General features: G+C 44.1%; 1 protein-coding gene across 2 annotated transcripts in view; it reads left to right on the top strand.

The window, feature by feature from the left end:
* The window catches only part of LOC122543291 (glycerol-3-phosphate dehydrogenase [NAD(+)], cytoplasmic-like), a 33,670-nt gene that overhangs the window by 11,875 nt on the left and 11,336 nt on the right, over positions 1–10,459 (top strand). For both annotated transcript variants that reach the window (XM_043681798.1, XM_043681797.1), the window contains exon 2: positions 1,487–1,664. In XM_043681798.1, the coding sequence (XP_043537733.1) occupies positions 1,487–1,664 (178 nt within the window). The remainder of the gene's footprint in view (positions 1–1,486; positions 1,665–10,459) is intronic.

Raw genomic sequence — 10,459 nt, 5'->3', positions numbered from 1 at the left:
TATTGGTCCTTGGTTGTCTTAATGGCTCTGTGAAGGTCATACTTGGATTCCTTATATTTGAGTGGGTCTCCTGATCTGAAGGCCTCATGCCTGGTTATCAGCAGGTTCTGTATGTCCTGATTTATCCAGGGTTTCCTGTTGGGGAACACCCAGGTTGACTTCCTCGGTATGCAGTCCTCCACACACCTTGCTGATAAAGTCTGTGACAGTGATGGTGTACCCGTCCAAGGTACCTGCGGCCTGTTTGAACACGGCCCAATCAGCCGATTCCAGCCATAACCGGAATTGATCCTCTCCCTCTGCCGACCAGCACTGGACCTGTATCCGCGAGGGGAATCTCGCTTAATCGTTTGCCTGTAAGCCGGGAGAAGAAATACGGCATTGTGGTCGGAGTTTCCGAAAGGAGGGTGGGGGGTGGAGCGGTACGTGTAGCAATGGTCTAAAATGTTTGTGCTCCAGGTGGGCCAGGTAATGTTCTGGTGGTACTTGGGCAACACCTTCCTTAGATTGAAGTCACCAGTTACAATAAACAGGGCCTCGGGGTGTTAGTGGTGGAGTACAGCACATCCAGAGCTTCCTCAACCTTTGCTTGTGATGATATGTACACAGCAGTTACTATAGCAGCGGGAAATTCCTGTGGTGGATAGAAGGGCCGACATTTGATGATGGGGAGTTCAACGTTTGGGGAGCAATGGCTGCCCAGGGTTGCAATGTCCGTGCAGCACCAGTTGTTGATTATGAGGAGAGACTGGACAGGCTGGACATTTTTCCCTGGAACATTGGAGGCTGAGGGGTGACCTTATAGAAGCATATGAAATCATAAGGGGCATGGATGGGGTGAATAGCCAAAATCTTTTTCCAGTGGTAAGGGAGTCCAAAACTAGAGAGCATAGGTTTATGGTGAGAGGGGAAAGATTTAAAGGAGACCTAAGGGGCAACGTTTTCACACACAGGGTGATGCGTGTCTGGAATGAGCTGCCAGAGGAAGTGGTGGAGGCTGGTACAATGACAACATTTAAAAGGGATCTGGATGGGTATATGAATAGGAAGGGTTTGGAGGGATATGGGCCAAATGCTGGCAGATGGGACTGGATTTATTTAGGATATCTGGTCAGCATAGGCGAGTTGGACTGAAAGGTCTGTTTCCATGCTGTACATCTCAATGACTCTAAGCTGAGGCAGGTGGGCATGAAAGACCTGTGGCATGAGTTAAATAACAGGAGCATCTTCCTGGTGACCTGACTAATGCTGAACTTCAATCAACACCAGTAAAAATTGATGATCTGGTTATTTATTTCATTGCCAATGGTATCTTGCTGCACCCAAAATTACAGCAGTGAGTCCCCTTTAAACATCCTTTTGTTGTAAAGAGCTTTGTGCCCTCTCAAAAGTTGTGAAAGGCGCCGTGTCAATGCACGTCGCTTCATCAAGTGCAAGTTATTTTCCGACCAATGTCATCTTTCTGCCCCCTCCCTCAACTCCACAGGGGATCAGTCATCGGAAAAATCATTGGAGAAAATGCGGCTGAAAGTAAGATGTTTGACAGCACTGTTTACATGTGGGTGTTTGAAGAGCTGGTAAACGGCAGGAAGTTAACAGAAATCATAAACACTGAGCATGAGAACGTGAAGTACCTCCCGGGATGCAAGCTACCAGCCAATGTGGTGAGTGCTGTTCAATTTTGGCTCGAGACAATGCAACCGCTTAGCAAAGGGGAGCGGTTATCATGCTGTATATCTGTCTGTTATATGTCAGAGCTAGGAGCTATGAGTGGAAGTGATTCAGTAGGGAACACTCTCACAGCTGCACCTGGTAATCTTGTACTGTGAGAGAACCAGTAGGGTCGACCTGACGAAGCCTTCACCTGGATAGTCTGCCTGAAGGATTCAACAAGATAAGAGTTCTCCTTACTTAAAGCACGCTTATCCAAACATCACAAAACGTATATATAGCAAACGTTTTATTGACTGGCACCTATGGGATCAGGAATGTGTGGTTAATCAGATATTCCGGATAATCAAGAGGTCCATATAATCAATGTAAAAATACGCAATGAGGAATAGAAATGTAATGCAGGAGGTTTTTACATCACTATTATACTTGATTTACAGCATAAATCACTCAAATAATTTGCCTTAATACTGGCAGAGAGCCTTCTCACTCACACCCTCAACTGACCACTCAGACATCGCAGGATTACAGTAAATGTCCAGTATTTCAAGGATATAATTTTTGCCAGGTTATTGAAAGTACCAGTTCATAAGATGCTGGTTAAAACAAAGCTTGCTGCATTGACACTTCCTGGTGACAGTACATGTTGGTAACCAACCAAAAGCGCTTTAAATTGAATTTACTGCTGATCTCTCAGAAAAATGACCCACATAAGTGCCAGAAGGTAGACTGAGTAAATTTGACGAAGGCTAAAAAAGCAAATGTCTTCCAGCACAGCATTGAATGCACAGCAATTCAAGCCATTTATGTAAAAATGCAAGCTGGCTTTCACTAGTTACCTCAAAGACATATCGTAAAAAGTGAGTATGGCTCTACCTGTCTATGGGCAGGGGATATAGGATTGCATTTATTTAACAACCTGGAACTGTCAGAAGAGGCCACAAAAAAGCCAAGTGGATATTATGACAGATTCAGCACCCATCTCCAACCAAAATTGAATGTTGGCATGAATTTCAAGACTCTAGACAGGATATAGGTGAAACTATAGACAACTTTGCAACACGATTGAAAAATGCAGCCAGTAAATGCAGTTTTAAGGACCGAGTCAAAAGGCTAGTTGATCAACTACTGCACACTCTGAAATACAGAAAGCAGTCATTGGAAAGGACAAGCTCACAATTTCTCAGGCTGTAGACACAGAGGACACTAAGCAATGAACAGACTGGTGAAGAGACTACGCTACTAGACTGCTGGCCTTCAGATCAGCCAAGAGAAAGCCAGCAGCAGAACAGCAATGAGCATTGCCAACTGGTGGGAAAGCTCTGGAAGAGTGTGTCAACAATGAAAACACAATCGATAAACCCTAAAAGCCGTAAAACAGCATGAAATGTGAGGATGCAACAGCATCCAGAGGAAAGAAAGTCATAAAAATCCAGCAATCGGAGAAAGGCTCAGGAATAAGCCCATTTCACAAATCTGAAGGTGAAATGCAGAGGAGCAGCATCCCACTCAGACCATAACGGAAGATCTTCCCCCATGAGTAGGGGCTAATGAAGGTTATCATGCTAACAGCATACAGGGGAACAGCAATTTGTTATCTGTGAACAGCCCAAATCAGAGGGATACTGAAACAAGGTGTCCTGCTATCCCGGGTGAGAGCTGTTGTGGAGAGCCGTAGATTATCTTAGCAAGCAACAGGGAGCAGGAGGTGGCACTGAGCGCTGAAGAGCTACCATCAGTCTGAGGGCAGGGAGATCTGGTACAAATGGACCCCAGAGTGTTTTTTTTTTAAATATATTTTTATTGAAAAAATAGTTTTTTTTGATATTACAACAAGTACAAAACAATACAATTCAAAACAGTACAAAAAAACAACCCAAATAAAAAATAAATTTTAAAATAATCCCCAACCTACCGTCATGTACAAATGTATAAACATATATAGAAAAATATAGAATTTAAAAAACCCAAAACTGGCTATTTAACTAGATAAATAAACAACCAACAACAAACTAATAAATAGTAATAACTCAGCCCAGCCAAACAAAACACTCATACGTTCACAGTTCCTTCTCCCTGGATATTGGACTCGTAAAACACAATCATTACAGCTATTTTAAAGCCCTTGTTAGTGTGGCAGATAAATCTGTGTCCAGGTATTCCAAAAAGGGTTGCCATGGCTTGTAAAAATTCTCAGTTTTGTGGTGTACCATATTTGTGAGAAAATCCAAGGGAATATGCTCCATAACAATCTTCCGCCAACCCGACAGGCCTGGGGGGGTTTTCAGATATCCAACCTAGCAAGATATTCTTCCTTACACAGAATGTAAGAATATTGAAAAGTTTTTTCTTATGCACGTCTACAGGAAATACAGTCGGCAGGCCCAAAAGGAGAGAGATAGGGTCCTTCTCCACCCCTACACCCAAAATCCTCTCCATTGTGCCTGCCACAGTGCTCCAATATGTTTGAAGCCTATCGCAAGACAATGGGTAAGAGTACCCGTACAGACCTTGCACTTGGGACATGCTGAAGATACTCCTGGTTTAAATTTTGACAAACGGTCTGGGGCTAAGTGGAGAATCCTGGTGGAGAATCTTCAACTGTAAAGCATGGGTCCTATTACAAATCGATATCTTCCTTGCATTCTCCCATGCCTCTGAGGAAACTTCAACACCCAGCTCTCTCTCCCAAATCCTGCAGAGTCAATCAAACTCATCTGATGGGGCACCCCCCAACTGATGATATAAAGTACTGACAGAGAGTGTACTCTTAGCCCTTAGCACCCCCCTCTCTATGTCAGATTTGTAGGGATCAGTCAAAAGTGTGTTTTTTTTTAATAAAATCCCTAACTTGAAAAAAAGAAAGAGGTCTCTATTGTATAACTCGTATTTCTGTACTAACTAATCGAAGGACATCATTACGTCTCCCTCAAATAAACCGCCCATGCAAGACACACCCCTCGCTGCCCAACATTTAAATCCTGAATCTATCATCCCTGGTGGAAAACCTGGCATACCCACTAAAGGCGTAAACAAAGATGTTTTGCCAATATTGTCTTCCCTCTGCCAAATTGCCCTCCATGCTTTAACAGTATTGATGACTCTTGGGTTATGGCAATATTCTCTAATTGTCCTCATTTTGTCCAAAAACAGCAAACTGGTAAGGGGGCACCTTGCCTGGGATATCTAGCCATATTGAAAAAGGATCCCCATAAACCCAAACACTCACGTAGGTCAAAAGCGAGCTTAGTTGGTAATTTTTAATGTTTGGAAGGTCCACTCTCCCCAATCTGTGAGACATTTGTAGTTTAGCTAATTTAATGAGAGGCCGCTTACAATGCCAAATAAAGGAGCTGAACCAGCCATTCAGCCTCCTGAGTGTTTGCTTATTGAAAATCAGAGGGAGCATCCATATAGGGTATAGCGAACAGGGGAGAATATTCATCTTAATAAGCGCTATCCGACCAAACCACGAGACTGGAAGTGCCTCCCATCTTTGGAGATCTTGTTTAATTTTTCCAAATAATCGGATAAAATTGGCTTTGAACAGCCGATCCAGAACTGGAGTGATGAATATGCCCAAATACACACAATGCCCCTGTGACCACCTAAATGGGAATCTATAGTCACCCCGCAAGACCTAGCTCCTTTGTAAGACCACCCATAGGCATAGCTGCGGATTTCACAAAATTAGTCTTGTACCCCGAAAAAGCGCCAAACGCGTGAATGCTCTGTATCAGGCGAGGCACTGAAACTGCTGGATTTGTCAAAAAGAATTACAACATTGTCTGCATACAACGGAATCTGATGTAATTTTGACCCCACTTCTGGAGCTGATATATTGGGAACCCCACAAATGGCCTCTGCCAACGGTTCAATCACCAACGTAAAAAGTAATGGTGAAAGGGGACAGCCCTGCCGGCTGCCCCTAGAAATATTAAAATTGCTTGATCATACCCCATTGGTGATGACCGCTGCGAGAGGGCTATCGTAGAGAACCTTTACCCATATTATGAAGATTTCGCCCAAATTCACCCAACCCCTCCAGAGTATAGAAAATATATGGCCGCTCAACTCGGTCAAATGCCTTTTCTGCATCAAGGGAAATCACCAATCCCTGTATTGACTGCTGTTGGCATGCTTGAATTACATTAAGCAGCCTCCTAACGTTATTGGATGGTCTTCGACCCTTTATGAAACCCATCAGATCCTCTTTAATAAAAGGAGGTAACACAGTCTCCAGCCTTAACGTGAGAGTCTTAGAGAGGATTTTAAAGGCCACATTTAAGAGCGTGATGGACCTGTATGAAGCATAGTCTTACAGGTCCTTCCCTTTTTTAAAGATAAGTAAAATATTGGCCTCTCTCAGAGATGCTGGGAGACAAACATGACTGTATGAATCATTAAATATATTCAGCATTGGGCCTGACAGTATACTTATAAATTCCTTATAGAATTCACTAGGAAGTCCGTCAGGACCGGGCGCCTTTTCACTCTGAAGCTGCCTCACAGCTTTCTGCACTTCTTGCTCTGATAACAGGGCATTGAGAAAGGACTCTTGTTCAGGAATCACACCGGGAGCTTCAGATCCCTAAAAAAGGATTCCATTTTGGCCTGCCCCTCCTCGCAATCCTCAGATTGGTATAACTTGGAGTAAAATCTCTGGAACGGCACATTAATCTTTTTAGAATCGCATGTTAGGTTCCCAGACTCTTCCCTAATCGCCGTAATGGCTTGAGGGACGCTCCTTTTCCTGGCGAGATATGCTAAGTATTTGCCTGGCTTGTCACCATGTTCATATAACCTTTGCTTTGCCGTCTGTGTGAGCACAGAATTTAATGCAGACCGCAGCGCCATAATCCTCTGTAGTTTGACCAACGAGAGTCTGTCAAAGTGGGCCTTCTCGGCCGCCTTCAACCGTGCTTCAAGGAGACGTTGCTGCTTACCCTTCTGCTGCTTCCTACTGGCGGAATATGAAGTAACTAACCCCCTCGCATAAGCTTTGGCAGTTTCCCAGAGAACGGATGAGCTATCAACTGAGCCTATGTTAATGTCTAGGAACACCCGAAATTCCCAAGAGAAATACTCCACAAACTTATTATCCTTGAGGATAAAGGACCTCGAACCAGTATCTCGAACCCACTGTAATGTCCTTAATCTTAACCATAAGGTACCCTGGAGCATGATCAGAGATGGCAATATTACCAATCGTACAAGATGCCACCAAATCCAGGGTTACCGCAGGGGTCAGAAAAAAAATCAATCCTAGTGTGATGTCTGTGCGGATTGGAGTAAAATCCCTACCTGTAGGGTGGAGACAGCTCCACACGTCCACCAACCCTCACTCTCCCCACACAGACCCACTAACTGTTTAGTTTGTACAGAGGGTATCAAGGGACCTTTGGGCAACCTGTCTACTGTGGGATCCATGAGACAGTTAAAATCTCCCCCTATAATGATATGCTGGGACTCAAGACCTATCAGTTTAGAAAAAGCGTCTCCCAAACATTTAAAGAGATGAGCTGGAGGGCAATAAACATTTAAAACACTATATTCTTCCCCATTTATCAAGGCTTTAAGAATTACAAACCTCCCGTGTGTGTCATTAACACACTCCAACAACTTAAATGGGAGATTCTTTCTAACCAATATAGCCCTCCCCTACTTCTGGTATTAAATGATGAAAAATAAACTCAGTCAAAGCCATTCTGCTGTAATTTCAGATGCTTCTTGTCATCCAAATGTGTCTCCTGTAACAAAACAATATCCACCTTCTCCTTTCTAAGATTCAAGAGTACCCTCTTCCTCTTAATTGGTGAATGACTTCCCTTGATATTCCAGGTACACCATTTAATCAAATCATTAGCCATAATCTTCTGCAATAACAGTTAAATTCCCTGAACCACAAACTGCTGACCCTTAGTGTCACATGATCCACCAAATATAAAAACTACATAAACTAAAACCACTACATTTAACAAATCTACAAAACTATTGAAAACTAAAAACAACAAAAACCAAAAAAAAACCAACATATAAAGTGCCAACAGCGCTGAGTAGGAGAGCTCACCCCCTGCCCAGAAAGGGCAACTACCCATCCCAAACTGCCCATTAAGTAGGCGTCTAACCATCCCAACCACCTTCACTTCTCCCAGCTAGAGCCACACTGCAAACACAAGCAGAAAAAAATAAACACGCCATAGAATATCGATATGAATAAAAAACATTTTTTTTCAGAAAAGGGGGAATAAATACCCCACCCATCTTTTGGTATATCCTAACTTATAAATAGAAAACGTACATTTCAACCGCCGCCAAACATAGTTTAAACCAAATTATTATCAATAGAGGGAAAAAAAGAAAGATGAAGCTCCAACCGGACTTCCTCCGTTTCTTTTACAGAATAATAAACACATACCCAAACTACACTATTTATACATACTGCAATTGTTCAAATTAGGTTAATTTGTTCACAAAGTCTCTTACATCTCTTTGACACGTCAGAGAAGGCATGGATCCATCTAAGGTGTTCCGAAGCACCACTGGATACCTCCGAGAGGTCTGAATCCCAAGCTCCCTCAGTCTTCTCTTGACACCGTCATAGGATTTTCTTTTCTGGATCACTGCCACTGAGAAGGCCTGAAAGAACTTGATCTTAGAGCCCTCGTAAATTAGGGCCTTCGGACCCTTCCTCTGGACTCTGGAAGCCTCCATGACTCTCTCCTTATCCCAGTAATGATGGAACCGCACCAGGAGAGGACGAGGACATTGACCCAGACCCGATCTCCGTGCTGCAGCCAGGTGAGCCCTCTCTATCTTCAAGCCTCTCATGCCAGCCCCAAGTCAAGGAATTTCGGAAGCCAGTCTTCAACAAATTCTGCAGGCCGCTCACCTACCTTACCCTCAGGCAGACCGATGATCTGAATGGTTTTTCTCCTGCCCCTGTTCTCAAGATCATCCACTTGGTCGCACAAATTACAGACCTGCGTCTCCAGGGCTTGGATCTCCTCCTTGGATGAACTGGCATCAGCTTCCACCACTGTGACCCTGTGCTCCACCTCATCCGTCCTCTTCTCCAGGTCTCCCAGCTGCTGCTCATGCTTCTGCAGCATGAGAGAGATTGGAGCCAGCTTCTCTTCAATCTCTTTCCCCTGCATCTTGCGAGATTTCACCAGGGCCTGGAGAGTAATTGGCTCTGAGGCTGTTGCAGGCTGAACTGCAGGCCCAGCCTCGGATGCTCCTCCTCCCTTTCTCAGCATCTCTGGATGGCTGGAAACACAGGTAAGTTAATCTTTAGAAGTTTCTTGGAACTCCACGATCTTTCCGGAGTCCCAAGATATCTCGATGGCCTGGGTTGGGCAGGTTAAAGGACCGTTCTGCCTGTGCTGTGATGCGAAGCTCTGCAGTACGATCTTCTCAGATCACCGCCATCTTGGATCCTCCCACCCAGAGTGTTTTGATCAGTCAGTTGGAGGCTTTGAGGATTTTGAATATACTGTTGACCCAGTGATGGACCAGTGAGTCCCCTTCCACATAACACACTAATCAAACCAGAAGAAATGCCTGAAAGAGAGCTCAAGAGATGGAAGATAAGAAGATGATCACCAGAGCCTACAGGTTGGCTCAGTTCCATTGTGGTGAGAGAGAAGACAAATGGATGGCCAGGGATTTGCCTGGATCCAAAGATCTTAATCAATCTTAAGCAAGGAACTAAATGGAGGAAAACAAGTCCAGATTAGATTAGATTAGATTAGATTACAGTGTGGAAACAGGCCTTTCGGCCCAACAAGTCCACACCGACCCGCCGAAGCGAAACCCACCCATACCCCTACATTTACCCCTTACCTAACACTACGGGCAATTTAGTATGACCAATTCACCTAACCTGCACATCTTTGTGACTGTGGGAGGAAACCGGAGAACCCGGAGGAAACCCACGCAGACACGGGGAGAACGTGCAAACTCCACACAGTCAGTCGCCTGAGTCGGGAATTGAACCCGGGTCTCTGGCGCTGCGAGGCAGCAGTGCTAACCACTGTGCCACCGTGCCGCCCACAATCTGTCTCTTAAAGCCAGCTTGGCAAAGAAACCTTTAGACACTCGAAATATAACACAGTATTGGACTCAGAAACAAAGTACGTTTAAGGGCTTCAAGACCCTGGAGCAATTTTGCAATGATATCACAGAGCTGCACATCACCGAGTATAAATGGGTGGCGTTTGAACAGACTGGAAGACCCATGGACATGAAGTAGATGGACTAATCCTTACCTACCGTGGCTGTAAGTCAGAGCCTGGTATATCTTTGATTACCGTGTATAGCAGGATTTAATATTATCACATAATAAATAGTGCTACTTTGAAGTCTAGGCCTGAGGATAGCTCATCAGTTTGCCTTCTCTTTGACCAGTCTGTCTTGATCTGATGCTCATAGTGTAGCATCAAATCATACCATAAACGGTGGTGGCAACCAAGGGGACTCACTGCTGAAAAAAAATCACGGCAGCAGTGAAGACAGGAAACAGACCTGACATCTCGTGGAGAAGAGAAGGACTTTAAAAAGTAACCTTTTAAAAAAAAATGATCGGTACAGCCTTAACAGCAGCTAACAACCATAAGGTCATAGGGCTGAACTCCTACTGTGAAGTAAACATCTCTGAACAGAAACCTTGTCCAGAATAACCATCACTGTAAGTCACAACAAAAAAACCTTTCATAGCCAGTACAGTACTTGGGAAAAAATCTTTTAAAAAAGCAGTAAGAGCAGTAAAAACCCGTCAGCTAAGGGG

This window comes from Chiloscyllium plagiosum, chromosome 43 (genome assembly GCF_004010195.1).
Source record: "Chiloscyllium plagiosum isolate BGI_BamShark_2017 chromosome 43, ASM401019v2, whole genome shotgun sequence".
Taxonomy (NCBI): domain Eukaryota; kingdom Metazoa; phylum Chordata; class Chondrichthyes; order Orectolobiformes; family Hemiscylliidae; genus Chiloscyllium; species Chiloscyllium plagiosum.
The sequence above is the reverse complement of the archived record's forward strand: the minus strand, read 5'-3'. Positions and strand labels throughout refer to the sequence as shown.